The 16,258-nt window shown below is 47.8% G+C and overlaps 2 protein-coding genes and 1 long non-coding RNA gene across 3 annotated transcripts; 1 reads left to right on the top strand and 2 right to left on the bottom strand.

The window, feature by feature from the left end:
* Positions 1-1,081: 1,081 nt before the first annotated feature.
* Positions 1,082-2,179, bottom strand: LOC120684802. Its single transcript, XM_039966673.1, has one exon. It carries the CDS (start codon positions 2,177-2,179, stop codon positions 1,082-1,084), a length of 1,098 nt encoding a protein of 365 aa, XP_039822607.1.
* A 743-nt stretch (positions 2,180-2,922) lies between these two features.
* On the top strand, positions 2,923-5,317 carry LOC120686828. The gene is made up of 4 exons (XR_005680396.1): positions 2,923-3,743; positions 4,499-4,559; positions 4,801-4,961; positions 5,033-5,317. It is a non-coding gene; the product is annotated as an uncharacterized LOC120686828 (long non-coding RNA).
* A 4,079-nt stretch (positions 5,318-9,396) lies between these two features.
* LOC120686129 lies at positions 9,397-10,782 on the bottom strand. The gene has a single exon (XM_039968295.1). It carries the CDS (start codon positions 10,774-10,776, stop codon positions 9,880-9,882), a length of 897 nt encoding a protein of 298 aa, XP_039824229.1. The 5' UTR covers positions 10,777-10,782; the 3' UTR covers positions 9,397-9,879.
* Between the last annotated feature and the right edge of the window lie 5,476 nt (positions 10,783-16,258).

Genomic DNA, 16,258 nt, shown 5'->3' with positions numbered 1-16,258 from the left:
GGTTAGCTGCTTGTCCCACCTCATCTGGTGTTTTACTTTCAGGGTTGTCTTTGTAAGTTGGGTTGTAAACTATCAGTTTTATTGTGAATGATAATCCCGGTTCCTCTCAAAAAAGCACTAAGAATACATAGAGATTGATCAAGTTGAATTGGGAAGAGAATATTAAGGCTATTATCCATTACCACTCCTAGCTCGTGTTACTCGTATAGTGTGGGGCTTGCTCGCTGACGCGCCCCAGCTTGCGGGCAGCCTTATCCAGCGACCACGTGGCAGTACCATGGTGGCTCACCAGCGACATTATCGGTTGGTAGGTTTACACATGATTGAGAAAAAGTGAAAGTGAGCCCTCTTGTTGGTACTTAAACTGGAGAAGAATAATTCCCGTTTTTTAAATTTAAACAATAACATTCACACATGCGGATGATAACCGGAAAGAAACTATCTTTTGGAAATACTAAATCGATTGAATAAGATTTGACATCAAAGCAAGACACATAGAAGTATAATTCTTAAATTAATTGTCACAACTGCTTGGATAGAAAAGCCAATAATCGCAGTTATTTGGAAACAAAAGAAGTGCAACAGTTTTCCAGCAATAATCTCCACCCACTTAGAGAAAGGAGGGTTTTATCCAGATAGGAGATGGCCAATTCAGCCAAGGATAAAGAACTGGAGAGATATCAACAAGTTTGGATATACTTTGCTCTGCCATACTCCAAATACCAATTTCTCGCCGGTTATACTTCTTGCTGAAATTCACATACTCCAGACAGTCATCGGTTATGTAATCATAGTTCGGCTTTAATCCGTGGAAATCCTTAACTGGTAGGCATAATGTAACAGCCCACGGGCTAGAGTGGGCCGGGCCAAATTCGTGAGTACTGTAGCAGTACTGTAGCGACGCGATTTGGTCTTACTGGAAGTTGAAAGGGAACTCAGACCAGCTTAAATACCAGGCCCGGGGTAGTTGAATAACTCCGGTTGCAACCTTTTGCGCGAAGCGAGGACGAAAGCGCAAGAAAATTATTTAGCAGGTGTGATTTACTCAACGTGCAGAGTAGATCTTAGCCGTTACCCCGGGTCAGGTCGTTACACATAATGAGGCATTTAAGCCGAGAAACAATGCATAGTCTGGCAAACCCTTCAGTAACTCCAACCTCTGACCATGGAGGTCAACCTTATAGATCTTTATATCAACAGTGTTGAGCTCTAGATATGGGTTCTGGCCCCCTTCCTCGTCGTCCTCGTCCTGGCCTACTTCCTCGTCGTCTTGGCCACCTTCCTCGTCTATATAGGCCGGTGGGATGTCCACCGGTGATCGTGAATCGACGTAGTCCTTCAACCTCCAAATTTGCAAGATGTCACCGGCCGGAGTTTGAACTAGGTACTTGGCCGGATCGCCCGATTTCGGCACTCTGTCGAGGATCTTGCGGACCACTGGTGAGGACCCGTTGAGGTCCAAGCTCACAATGGAGGAATCCGTCCGGACCAGGTAGAACAAACCGTCAACGTCGCTGTACATGGCGTCCACGTACCACGGGAGCCCCGAGCCGTCAGCCGGCGAGACCCACGTCCAGCGGTCATCACCGAGCCTGGCGAAGGAGACCTCGCCCATTGGCATGTGCAGGAGGAGCACGACGCAGGCACGACCGGCGGATGGTCTGGCCGAGAGCACCACCCGGTCGTACAGGTAGTCGTGCGCCCGGTCAATCTCCAGGGGCGGCTCGGAGGTCGGGACGTCGTAGACGACGTACGCCGGGCCGCCCCGGTTGTCCGTGCCCATCTTGACGTTGTGGAGCGCGGTGACGGGCGGGAGCGCGGCCTGGGCGCCCGTGATGGGGTTGAGGAGGTGCAGGTTGGAGGCCTCGTCGGCGGTGACCACCCAGCCGTGGCCGGAACCCAGCAGGGGCCGGCGGGCGAGCGGGGGCCGCGGGAAGGGGATCTGCAGCGTGGCGCCGGTGGCCAGGCAGTGGAGCGCGGCGGCACCGGGGGCGAGGGCGCCGCTGGCGTAGAGCGGGAAGTGGAAATCCCTGCACGAAACCGAGAAGCATTCAGCAACGTCATCAACTACGGCGGCGACAAGAACCTCTCGCCGTGCTGATGCCGACGGGCGGCGCACGCTGCTCATCGCCGGCAGCCTCCAGATGCTGGCCTCCGAGCTGCTGATCGGCGACATCATGGCGGCGGAGGTCGGCGACGAGGGCGTCATGTGCCGCGGCTACGCGGCGGCGCTGCTTCGTGCTCATCGGCGTGTACGTGGCGGGCTACAGCTGGTCGTGGGGCCCCATGACGTGGCTCGTGCCAACGGAGGTGTTCCCGGCTTCCCGCTGGAGGTCCGGTCGGCGGGGCAGACGCAGAGCGTGACGGTGGCGTCCAGGACTCCGGGCAGGGGTTCCTCGCCATGCTGTGCCGGATGAGGGCGTGGCTCTTCTTCTTCTTCGCCGGCTGGATCGTTGTGATGACGGGCTTCGTGTACCAGTTCTTGCCGGAGACGAAGGGGATGCCCATCGAGCTAGATGAACAGTGCAAATTCTGGGCTGTGCAGATTCATCTGGGTTGTAGATCGGAGGGCCAGGAAAGAGCTAATGCATCCTGGTGTTCATCTCACATGCAGAATTCATTAAGCTCGTACATAAACTGCATGAGTTGTTCAACTAGTCACAACAATACTGCATGAGTAGTATTGAAACTGGATATTCTAAGTCCGTCCTCTGGCGATTCTCTGGCCAGCGACCATGGCCACGTCGGCGGCTATTCTCGGCCGTCGGATCGGCCGGACGGATGGTCCAAAACGTGCGTTGCGCGTTTATTTTTCAAAAAACCCTCCAGCTTTAACAAAATCAACCCGCAGTCCATCGTCCTCTCTCAGGTTTGTTTGCAAAAACACCCTCACCTTTTAGCGAAATCTTGAGAAACCCCACTGCAAACTCTCTCTCCTCCCGCCGCCGCCCCTCCTATGTAGGGCGGCGCGCCGCGTCTGCCGACACCCCGGCGTGGGGAAGCGACGTCCACCTCCAGATCTGGCACGAGGGCGCGCCGACGGGCCGAGCTCGGCCGCGGCGACGACGCGGCGGCGAGCGCAGCGTGCTTGCCTCCCTCCGGCTCCCCCTGCCTCTCCTCGTCCTCAGCGCCCTGCTCCTGCTCGCGGCCGCCGCATTCTCCGCTGCCGCCGCCGCCGACACCGCCGCACGGCGCGAGGCCCGCACGGGGAAGCAAGAGGCCCAGGCCCAGGCGACGGCAGAGATGCGCGGGACCAGATGGCCATGCCGAGGCAGGCGGCGCAGGGCAATGCGACGCCGCTTGACGCGCCGCCCACCGGATCTATCTGCTCAGCCGCAAGCGTCATTCCCCCTCGCCTCCCTTTGCCGGCGACCGTGTCTGGGCTCAAGTAGTTTGCAAGCCGCCAGCGTCGTTCCCCCTTGCCTTTGCCACTCGCGGCTCCCTTCGCTAGCGACCTCGTCCGAGCTCAAGTAGTCTGCGCACCGAGGGTATGGAGCAGGGGCCAAACAGCTTGTCGAGCTGCAGTGCCTCGTCGGCAGCGCTGCAACCAGACGGGCAATACGCGGCTGCTGGTTGCACTGCTGCACCAGGATGGGCCCCAGACACTGGTTCCAAACGAGCACGTACCTCTCCCCTTCTACTGCCTCAAGGAAGAAGGGCCCTCCATGACTCCATCTAATCTGATGTTCTGAACTACCATCGCCGATTTAGCTATGCCCATCCCCACAACCAGGAGTAGCGAGGTAACATCATAAGCTTTCCCTTGATTCAATTTATGACCATTTGGACTAACTTTTGTTTGATGAAATTTTCGATTTTGGCAGACATGCAGTTCTGTGATTGCATCTTTATACAATAGCTCAATGCTTTGCGTAACTCCGCTTGAATACAAAACACAATCATTCAGAAGATAGCCACATAAACATGCAAATTCTGAATATACATTCAGTTTTTGCCCCATTAATAATTAGACAACATTTGACATCTCTGTTAGTTATAGTAAATAAGCATTCCTTCGGATCGTTCTTGTACAAGGTAATTATATTCAGGATACAAAATAAATCCTCATGTTGTTATCCTTTATCTTGCTGAAAAGAAATAGTTTCAGCATATCAATATCATATTATCATACGTTGTAATAGGCAATTTATTGAGAAGGTGACAGGACAATTTACTTTTCATATGCCCTTTCTGAAATGATTACATTTTCTTTCATCCAATAATCCAAACTTAATTGAGTTCTTATCTAAAAATGCTGTGCCAACAGTTCCAGAAGGTGACAGGACAATTCACTTTTCATATGCCCTTTCTGAAATGATGAAATTTTAAATTACTTGGTGACTGCAATCCTTAACCATTTATTTATATTGTCAAATCCATTTCTGTTGATGCATCTATCAACATTATTAATCACTTGTATAGCTGTTGCTACTCTTCAATGCTTGGGGCCTATATTTGGAGAATATGAACTGCTACATTGTTTTTTAATTTTTTGCAGATCCCAAATATCAGAAATCAACAAGTCAACCAGACACAAGGAGAGAAAAAGGAAAATAAAGGTAAGAACTCATTTCCTCTTTAATACTTATTTCAAGTACACATACATGTGAATGACTCAGTGCTACTTACATTACTTACCTGCTTTGCTTTCCTCCAAAAGGGAAAGGCTTACTGAAACTAGCACTAGCAGTGCGATCTTGCAATCACAAGGGCGATAGTCAAAAATCCCTAAATCTTGCTACTTGATTGTATACCCTGTGATGTTTCCTTGAAAAATCTACTGATAAATCAATGTTCCAGCCTTACCAGGCCAATCTACAGCTTCCATCAGCAAAACTTTTGAAGAAACTGATGATCATATTACACGTTCAAGTAACAAGCTGCAAGGCTAGCCGATTGTCAATAGCAAGCAAAACATCCTTGCAAACCTGCACGATCTCATTCTTCGTGGGCTACATTAGGTAAATATTATAATCTAGCATTGTTGTTCATCCAATATTGCCTTCTACCCTTTTTTATTTTTTTACCATAGGATTTTCAGAGTATGTTCTGTTGTGGTCAACCAACAGAAATGCCTCGTAGGAGCTATACCACGTTACTTGCTTGGACCACGACATGGGAGAGAATGGACTGAGGGGCAAATTGTTCGAGATTATGGAATATTTCTTTCTCAATAATTCCAATCAACCCAAATTTAATTTTGTTACTATCGACAGATATGTATCCAAGCTCATGGTATTCATGCTGGCCAATCAAAGGCCGAAGCGCGGCAACGCCGCGCGTTGATTCTAGTATATAGACCGAATGTTGACAGAGATATCATAATGCATCATCAAAGGCAAGACCAACAAAACATGAACTTCTAAATTCAGACATGTAACAGAGATTCAAATTCAGGTGCAGGTGCATCGCACGGCTCAAATTCAGGCTAAAGTGCAGAGATTCAACTCCTGGGCAAAAGATGCCATCACCAAATTCAAGTTAAGATTCACAGCATGAGAGGACGCCGGATCCATCTATTTGGAGATAAGATTCGAAGCATATAACGCACTGGATTATACATTTCAGCATAAAGCAAAGATACAATGGACCTCAAATTCTACAACATTGCCCCTCATTTCTGCATTCAAGGTTCATGAAATCCAATAGACAAGCAGAAAGCACCCCCCAAACTTGTAGCAACAAGACCAAGGTGATATTCCTAGTTATACACCATGTCAGTGCATAAAACTAATGAACAGCACCATTATACCATAACAACATCAACGATCTCGTCAGCAAAGTATGATCACACTGTACTTCAGTTTCAGTTCATATCCATTTCCATGCTAGGCTAAACTGTTATGGAAAAACTGGACTGGAGCACTATAACACATTAACACACACATTTTCAAACTAGATTGCCTATTACTAACTCATTCACGATAAGATAAAATATACGACAACCGTAAACCCTTATGCATTGCCATCGTTGAACATATGAAAACTAATGGCTGCCACAGAGGACTAGAAAGTTAGTACGCAGCTTCAGCAATTCAAAGTGGAATACCATGTCACTAACCAGTCATAATGATCTAGAAAATATGCAGATAGATAGATACTGAATTAAGATTAAAACATCTATATTATACACAACTGAGATACGTTGCAAGTCTAGTGAAAAGGAAGATAACCTCCTCACTTGAAAAGCAGAGAATTTCAAATGCTAATTTATCAGGACATTGAAGAATGAATAGTGACTGAGCCATCATTTAGTAAAAGTCGGAATCCACATTCAGGCTCATAAATCAAGGATAACACAAACTTTTTGAACTTAATAAGCTAACACAAACTTTGTGTTGGGATCTCAGCTTCTTAGACACCCAAACAGGGAGCATGAACAGTATGAAAGCGGCGATGAAGGTAGGTACTTAATTCTCTAGCAATAACTAGAAAATTCAACCCTTTACACTGTGGAGAGATGTGGCTATTTATACTCCTAGCCCTCGGCCAGGTTTCCCCAAATTGCTCTTTCCAACTCATTTACAGCTCACTTACAACCGGTTTCAGAGTAAAATTACAGGGTGAGAGGTGTACAAATCCGATCTTCTCACATATTCACGTTTTACACGCACGCCTACACCCGCCGAAGGGCTTCGAGTCCTTCGGGGTACTTCGGAGGTCGCACCCCCGAATGCTCCGTCTTCAAACAATTAGCCGTCACCTTCAGCCGCACGAAGATGGGATCCTTCGTTTGTCGGCGGCGAAGGTCTTGATCTTTAAGCTTGTGCCTCTGAGTAGCCACTTGTCACCTTCGGCCTGCCGACGGTGCGATTGACTGTCTCCTTCGGTCTCCCGAAGGTGACTCCTTCAAAGTTCCACAGGTTGCGGGCCTCAGGCTTGTGCTCCTGAGTGTTCGGCCCTCACCTTCGGTCCCGAAGGTGAGCTTCTCGGTCTCCGGTGTCTCTGTTGGCACAGAGCACCCTTCGTACGCGCTTGTTACTCGACACCGGAGCCCTGCAGACATGTTAAGAGATGTTTTCGAGGTTAGGATTATCCTCCGGGCGCATTCCCGACGGTTCAATCCCCAACACTTTGGACCAACATAAAGAAATCATGCACATCTTATGCATAGAAGTCCATGAAATTCGACACACAAAACATAAAAACAGAGAGTAGTGAGAGCAGTACAACAAAGGAGGCTTGCAAATGATTAGTGACACTAAAAGGAAGCTTCACCAAATCACACTAGTTAACCTTCCACGCAATTCCAATTCCATGCAGTATTGAGATAAGGAAAAAGCAGAGCACGAAAAAACACATTTTGGAATTGAATTGCACAAAAAAAATCTGTAGTACTCTACAGTCTTTCTATACACATTTTGCCGGATACCAAATCAAAATAAATCTGTAGTACTCTACAGTCTACACCTATAAAAAAACTGTACTCTTCACAGTTCACAGCTATGTTTTACATTGGAAGTTCAGAAATTGCAGGATGAAATGCAATGTTATCAGTACACTAGTACAGGGGGAAGGACTCGTAGGTGCGTCATTGGACAGAATTGTGTAATCTGCATTTAGGCTTTGGATCAGAGCAGAGAGTTCAAATAAAATGAACTTGGGTACTGTAAGCCTGCAGGAGCATGAGGACACATCAAAATCAAAAAGGAGTAAGGAATTTCTGATTTTGTTTCATAGCTAGCCGGCATTTCCGCATTCAATTTCGTGAAATCTGATAGACATGTAAAAAAAAGCTTTCAGAAAGTGCACTGTCGTGTTCCAGCCTTTCAGGCAAAGTTCAGATCACACCATGGCCACAGCACTGTACTGGATGAATCAGCAATCATCACACCATGACAACATGCTTGGTCTGATCAGAAAGATAAGAAGTACAAAATACACTATAAATGAGTCATAAATGCAGAATCACACTAGTTCAGTGATAAAGACAAAAAGAAAAAAAAATCTCAGAGCACTAACACACATATTTTCAAACTGGATGGAACAAACATGCAAATCTAATTCTGTGCTGGATTGTATTCCTACATTCACACAAATTTGCCATTCATGGCCACCATTGTTTCGCCCTGCGTTCAGTTAACAAATTAACAAAGCCGACAGAATACCATCAGGACCTGAAAAATTGAACACTAGGAGAGATTTCAACAACTGTATATCACTCTGAAAATTGGAATACGAAACTACTTCAGCATGTCAACTAACATTGGTTCAGCCTCCTTGCAATTTCAGTTTTCCCACCTGTACTGACATTAGGAAAAACCAGAGCACTAACTAACACATTTTCAAACTGAACTACATAATAATGCAAACCCAATCTGTGTCTGCTCTGCATTCAGTTAACGGAAACAGTAAAAAACTCACAAGGTATTGAAAAGTAGTATGCTGCTTCAACAATAAAAGTGCTTTCGTTCTGATCTCAACAACCAACATGATGTAAAATTTCCAAATTACAAAATCATAATTACATGTACTTTGCGGAATCAGAAAAGTTAAACACAATATCTACCATGTTGCATTATGAGATGCAAAAAAACCAGACCTGTCTTTCGATTATCCAAAACAAGATCAATATGCAGATAGACATAAGTAAATTAATATAAATCTATGTTCTACACAATTTGATTTTGAAGTGCATATTCAGAGAAATGAAGAGTTTGAAATCGTTGATCTCAGCAGGAAATTATGTGTACTTCAAAGTGGAATACAATGTCACTAACCAGTCATAATGATCTAGAAAGATGCAGATAGATAGATACTGAATTAAGATCAAAATATCTGTATTATACACAGTTGAGATACGTTGTAAGTTTAGTGAAAGTCCGATAACCTCCTCACTTGAAAAGCAGAGAATTTCAAATGCTAATTTATCAGGACATGGAAGAATGAACAGTGACTGAGCCATCATTTAGTAAATGTTGGAATCCACATTCAGGCTCATAACTTAAGGCTAACACAGACTTTAGACCAACATAAAGAAATCATGGACATCTGCATACAAGTCATGAAATTCGACACAGAAAACATATAAACAGAGAGCAGTGAGAACAGTACAACAAATGAGGCTTGCAAATGATTAGTTCCACTAAAAGCAGGTACCAGATCACACTAGTTAACCTTCCACACAATTCCAATTCCATGCTTTATTGAGATAAGGAAAAAGCAGAGCACCAACAAACACATTTTCGAACTGAATTGCACAAACGTGAAAAGCCGATTTAATATCTGTGCTGCATTCTGTTAACAAAACTGATTTGAAACAGCAAGGCACTGGATGTTCAGTTAACAAAATCGATCTGATACAAAAAAAAGTCGCAAAAGGAAAATAGTATGCCGGTTCCGGTTCAGCAATTGAAGCAGCACATTATGATCTCAACAACTATCTGACTCTGAATGTTGCAATAAGAAACTAATTGATTCTAAATATTTCATTCAGAAACTACCTGACCCTGAATACTGCAACAAGCAACTAACTCTGAATACTGCGATCAGAAAACTACCTGAACATTGCAATCAGAAGATCGTCAGGACATCAACCGACATGATCTCAGACAAATCAACTCAAGTATCATAGGGTAGCTGAAAACCGGGGTGGCCGCCTCAAGCTCAAGGGAGAAGCCAAACTGGAGCAGAGTGGTCCGACGGGTCTCCCCTCGGGAAGCAGCGCTGGACATGTCCATCTGACCACTTCCCGTTGTCGCTGCAGAGGTAGCGCCTCTGGTTGCGGTTGCCGGGGATGACTGCCCCGTCGTAGAACTCCCCATCATCCAGGAAGTAGATGCCCTCCTTGAAGTCCGGCGGGTACTGTCTCGCCTCGTAGGATCTGGAGCAGCCATGGCCGACGAACAGCACCCAGCCATCCAGCGCGTGCAGCTCGCTTCATGCCAAGGGGTACTGAGCCACGGGGAAGGCGTCGGCGTAGGCGTCGGGCACCATGGTGTTCCGTCCAACCACCCGGAACACCTTGAACTTGGACGTCGGCTGATTAGGCTGAGGCGTGAACCTGACGACCATGAGCAGCTCGCCGCGGGACACGACGAGGTAGCGAGCGCGGACGTACTGGTCGTAGACGCGCCCAGCGGGACAGAAGAAGAGGATCGTGTCCCAGCGTGCCGTCAGCTTGTTATCTGGAAGAAGGACAGGCGTGCACTCGCGGATGTGTTCGCCCTGGGTGAGGAAGAGGAAGGCTCCGACCGCGTCGTGGTAGAGGACGTCCTCAGCATCCAAGGCGGCGGCGTCGTGGCCAAGGGGCACGGGATCGTAGGCGCGGCGCCAGCCCCTGCGCCAGAGCGCGATGCAGCGACGGTATGGCGGCACGGCCAGCGCGTGGCATGCGGGTGGGTGCTGCCAGGACCTGACGATGGCGGCGCCGACGTAGTTCGGCTCGTCGGGCCTGGTGGAGAGCGCGGCGGCGAGGATGGCCATCCTGTGGATGTACGGGTCGGTCCGGCGCTGGAGCTCCCGCGGGAAGCCGCGGACGAAGTGGCCGCGGACGTGGATGGCCTTGTGGGAGCGCGGGCGGTGGGTCTCGATGAAGAGCCAGCCGCCGTCGTGGGAGCCGAAGCAGCGCGAGCCGGGCGGGGCGATGGCGAGGTAGTGGTGGACGCGGCAGGCGCTGAGGACGCAGGCGACGCGGGCGCTGCTGGCGAGGAAGCGGACGGAGAAGGGCGCGGGGAGGAGGAGCCGCGGGAGCGCCGGCGACCACGGGAGCAGATGCCCGAGCCGTCTCCGATGGTAGCGCATAGCGTCGCGCCACGCGCGGCAAACCTGGGACATGCGGCTGCGGTCGATGCCGCACGGGATGCGCCGAAGGATATTGTGCAGGATGTCCTCGGGGAGGTCCTGCAGGGACGTGGGCGGGGGCGGGGGCGCGGGCGCGGGCGCGGCCATGGCGTCGCAGGATGGGGAGGACTTGCTGATTGAAGAAGAAGAAGAAGAAGGCGGTTGCCAACTGGGTGGGGGATTCGACTTCCCTTTGTTGTGGAGGAAGCCGGCGGAAGAGAGAAGCCAGCTGTCTCGTAGCTGTTGCAGGCCGCAGGCTGTAGCCTCACTCGCATTTCTTCTTGTTGGTTACACGGGTCGGGCCGAAACTTCAAGCCCGTGATGCTCACTCTAGGCCCACTGATCGGTGAAATTTTTTCATTTTTATATTTTTTAAAAATTAAAATTTCAAAAATATATGTCCGTTTTGAAATATTTCAAAAATACCCCCGGTCGCCCCCATAGGGCGACAGGCCTTAAGTGAATTTTTTTTTTCAAATTCGCAATAAGGTCCCTGGAAATAAAAAAAAACCTGTCACCCGTTGGGGGGCGACAAGGGCCTGTCGCCCAGCCCACGGGCGACCGCCGCTGGGCCCACCCCACGGGCGCGGCAGGGGGCCTGTCGCCCCCCCCCCCGCGGGCGACCGGGGGTACCCCCCTATATAAGCTCAAGCCCTCCCCTTCCCTCCTCATTTGAGCCCGAAAATTCCACCAAAAATCCAGAAAAAAAGAGAGGAGTGAGGAGAAGGAAAACGGCGAAGCCCTGCCGGATTCAGCACTTGTGATCTGCAGGTTAGTACATTTAGTTTAAATATTGTTATATTTAAGTACTACGTATTTTAATATGAGTAATTTGATTTAATTAGTGCTATAGTAGAACCATTTAAGTAGGAGTTCAATGATACTTTAGTTTGTAGTTACGTAGTAGTAAATTAGTTTAGAAAATTAGTAGAACCATTTATGCAGTATAGAATTTGAGTGTCATCACATAGTTATGAATACTTATACGTTGTAATTGAATTTCATACTTAGTTTTTACGGATTATTGAATAAGGTAGTGAAGTAAAGAGTATAACTCGATAAGTATTATGTGATATACAGATAAGTCGAGCAAGATGCAGTTTCAAGTATTTTATGGTGAATACAATATTATGTATGGGTCAAATGGAGTAGATCTTTCTGCCTTTAAGCGCACATTTAGCGGCATAGATAAACCTCTGGAAAGGAGTTTTGGTTCCATATGTAAGTGGCTGCAGCGTGTGTTCCATGTTGATCCGTTGACACATGTGATCACTGTCCAGTCTCTTGTTAATTGGGAGGTAGAAAGTGAATTATGGGAATTAATGATGATACACAACACTGATGACTGGCAGAAGTACATGCAAGCAGCTCTAGAGCGTGGGTGGCCTCTGACCATTCTTGTTCAAATCCGGGAGAAGACACAAAATGAAATCCAACATTGTGCAGATCAAGGAACTCCGAGTATTCGAAGAGAGACCAATTATGTTGAGCAAGATGAGTCAGAAGAGACAGAGAACCAAAACATGGGACCACAGGGCCTTACTGATGAGGGAGAGAGGATACATAGCATTCTAGACGAGATGGAGGCAGAAGACCAAACCGCAATAGAGATGGAAGAATATGAGGACTCATCTGATGACGAGCAGTACTCATTGCCAAAAGAGTGGAAAGAGCATGGTTTTGGCAGTCATGTCGCAGAAGATGTACGAAATCAGGAGTGGGAGTACAGAGGGAATGAGGTAGTGCAAGGTGCAACATATCCAAACATTGAAGCCGTAAAATATGCTATGAGACTATGGGCAATCTCATTGAAACGAGAATTCAGAGTCGTAAAGTCTGGCAGTAAAGAATATGAGGTGAAGTGTGTGAATGCTGGATGTCCATGGCGAGTACATGCATTCAAGGGAAAATGGAAGTCAAACTGGAAATGTTCTATTGTCACAGAGCACACTTGTTTGCTGTCAAAAGTTCTTCCCTCGCATCGCAATATATCATGCGACTTTGTTGCAAAGCAAATGTATGGGTTTATTATGGACAACCTAAATTATGAGCCAAAAATGATTGTTCGACACATTGAGCAGACTTACCAGTACACCATCAGTTATTTGAAGGCATGGCGGGCTAAACAAAGGGTGTTCGAGATGCGGTTCGGCACATACGAGGCATCATATGATAACCTACCTCGTATGTTATCCCAGGTTGCTGCTAGAAATCCTGGAAGCTTTTATGACACATACATTTTACCAGCCGTGGCTAGGGGACAAAGAATTATGCAACGAGCCTTCTTTTGCATAGGTGCTTCTGTTAGAGCATTTCAGTTTTGTCTTCCGGTGATCTGCATTGATGGCACATTTTTGACTGGAAGGTATAAAGGTCAGATACTCACCGCAATCGGTGTAGATTGCAACAACCAAATTGTTCCGCTCGCATTTGCATTTATTGAGAATGAGAACATAGACAGTTGGTATTGGTTCCTTGAACGAGTGAAGAATCATGTTGTTGCTGCACGTCCAGATGTGTGCCTTATTAGTGATAGGCATGCAGGTATCCTGCAATCAATACTGAAATTGCAACGTGGAACTGCGACAACGCCTCCATTATGGCCTGATGTCCAAAACAGGTGGTGCATTAGGCATATGGGTGCAAATTTCTATGAACACTTCAAGAACAAGGATCTTAAGAACCTGTTTAAGAGATTGTGCACCCAAAATCAATAGAGAAAATTCAATGCATTATGGCAGATGCTTGATCAGTTGACTGCAGAGCTAGTGAAGGTAAGGGCATCAGGAGCAGGCACGAGTCAGGCTGCAGAGGCTAGGGATTCAATTGAGAAGCCATTTTCACACTGGATTCGAGGTGCACCTAAGGAGAAATGGTCATTCCTTTATGATACCAACGGAATACGGTATGGTATTCAGACAACGAACCATGCAGAGTGTTTCAATATGGTTATGCGTTCTTGTCGTGCCTTTCCACTTGTGGGAATTGTTGAGTTCATCATGTATGGGTGCATGAAGTATTTCAGAGAGCGTTACACGGCTGCAAGCATAAACATCAGCAACCCCCAAATTCAGTTTTGCAAAAGAGTGACACAATATATGCAAGAGAAGATTGAAAAGGCCAAACTGCACCGCGTCATATCCACAGGTACAATGGAGCATAGATTTGAGGTTCTATGTAAGGATAGAAGTGGTCGTGGTATCCGTAGAGATAGAATGGTACAGGAGAGTTTGATTACAGTTGATGGCAAAGCATTCTGCTCCTGCATGAAGCCTAAGTTATTGCATATGCCATGCTCCCATCTCATTGCGGTATGTGCAGAGTCTGCGTTACAGCTAGGACTATTTGTTTCACCGTACTTCAGCAAGGAAGCAGCTGTATCCACATGGGGACATGAGGTATACGGGATTGGAATTGTGGGGCCTTTCACTCAGGATAATGAGAATAAGATGTTTATTCCTGATCCAGCCACTAAGAAAGGCAAAGGCCGCCGTCAGACACGTCGTATTCGGAATGGTATGGACGAGTCGGAAGCAAGCAAGGCACAAAAGCGTTGCAGCCAATGTGGATCATTGAGTCACAACTACAAGAAGTGTCCTCAGAATGCACTTCACGATGCTGCTGACGTCGGTCCTTCCGGAAATCCCAGAGATGGAGCACCTCCTACGTTCAGACGAGCATCGGCGAGAATTGCTCGTGGAAGGCATTCGGTGTCATGATCCACAATTGTATTTCATTATTTGTAATATGTAGTAATGAAATATGGCAGGTATGTAATGAAGTATTATTGTATTTATGTGTCCAGTTTGTATGAAATATATATTTACCTATGTGTTCTCATATATTTTTGAATGCAGGTATGGAGATGGACTCCTTGCTAGACCCAGTGATCGACTCGAACCACAGGTCTTACTTTGCAGCTGTTGAGCACCGAGCCCTAGAGGTGCTACGTCCTCGTCCACCTGGCGAGGCGATCTCTATACACCACGATTGGTGTGACCGGTATGTAATGAAATATTATTGTTCATCACTTTTGTATTCGCCGGTATTCCTTTGTTTCGACATTTTTTGTTTTTTTGCAGGTTACGTGAGGCTGGCCTACTGACTCTGAGCCGTCTTGTCGAGGTTGGGCCTATTCAGCTCGACCGATCCCTCCTGACGGCGCTCGTTGACAGATGGAGGCCGGAGACACACACGTTCCACCTCCCGTGTGGGGAGATGACTCCTACGCTGCAGGACGTGGCCTACCTCCTCGGCCTCCCTATCGTCGGGGAGGCTGTAGGTCCACGTGTGGTGGCGGCCTCGTGGAAGGATGAGCTGGAGGCCCGTTTTGCCCTGGTTGACCGCGTGGACGAAGCAGGTCCGATCAACCCGCACCCGCGAGCAGTAGGTCCTTCGAAGACCTGGTTCCTACAGTTTACAGTACGTATTCATTGCATATAAATTTAATTGTTACAATTCACATGTTCCATTGCCAGTTGAAACCATTAATCTTAATTGTTTATGCAGCCTGCCTTGTTGGCTGCGGATGCCGACGAGTACAGTGTGACCAGATCGCTGGAGGCGTACCTACTTTGGTTGTTTGGTTACATCATGTTCAACAACACTCATGGCAACTCGGTCGATAGGATTCTCCTTCCGTATGCACGGGAGATTGCGGATGGGGACGAGGACGTACCGCCCTACAGCTGGGGTGAGGCGGTACTTGCAGCCACTTACCGTGGACTCTGCGATGGGTGCATGAAGACACATGGGAACGCTATCCTGTCAGGGTGCCCACTACTGCTACAGCTTTGGTCGTACGAGAGGCTAGCCATTGGTCGCCCCTTGGTCAGCCACGAGCCTTACCACGGGGGCATGTACGGCGACGAGGAGGACGAGAGGCCCACTATGGGAACTATCTGGATCTGGCGTCAGGTATGTTCGCAACAAACCTAATTTTGTTATTCATTGTTACATGATGTATTAGTGCACTTTTAATTTTACTTATTCGGAATGCAGAGGTCCTGGGCACATGAGCGGGTTAAACGCGCATATCCTGAGTTTGTTTCGGAGCTCGACATGCTGACGCCCGAGGACGTTGTCTGGGAGCCTTACAGCCCAGAGGCTGTGGCTACCCGTGCACCAGCAGACCTGTCTTCGCACTGCTCCGCGAATGCGAGCCTGTGGCTTACTTCCGCCGTCCTGGTTTATGACATCGCGGTTGAGGCATATTGCCCCTGGAGAGTCAGGAGACAGTTTGGGCAGCGCCAGGAGTTTCCGGTGCCCACCGCGTTGGAGCGTGTCAGTCGCCAGGACCACAGGTAATTATGAATGAACTTGGCTCATACATTCGTGTCGAATCTAACGATTCTTCGTGGTCCACTTTGTAGGTTGTCAAGGAGTGGCTTGCCGTGCTCTGATGATTGGCTCACCAAGATCCAGCCGTGGGTGGACCAATGGGAACAGGCAGACGAGCACTTGGTCCATCCAACAG

The sequence above is a fragment of the Panicum virgatum genome, chromosome 8N, assembly GCF_016808335.1.
Source record: "Panicum virgatum strain AP13 chromosome 8N, P.virgatum_v5, whole genome shotgun sequence".
Taxonomy (NCBI): Eukaryota; Viridiplantae; Streptophyta; class Magnoliopsida; order Poales; family Poaceae; genus Panicum; species Panicum virgatum.
Note: the sequence above shows the minus strand (reverse complement) of the source record. Positions and strands in the feature narration are given on the sequence as shown.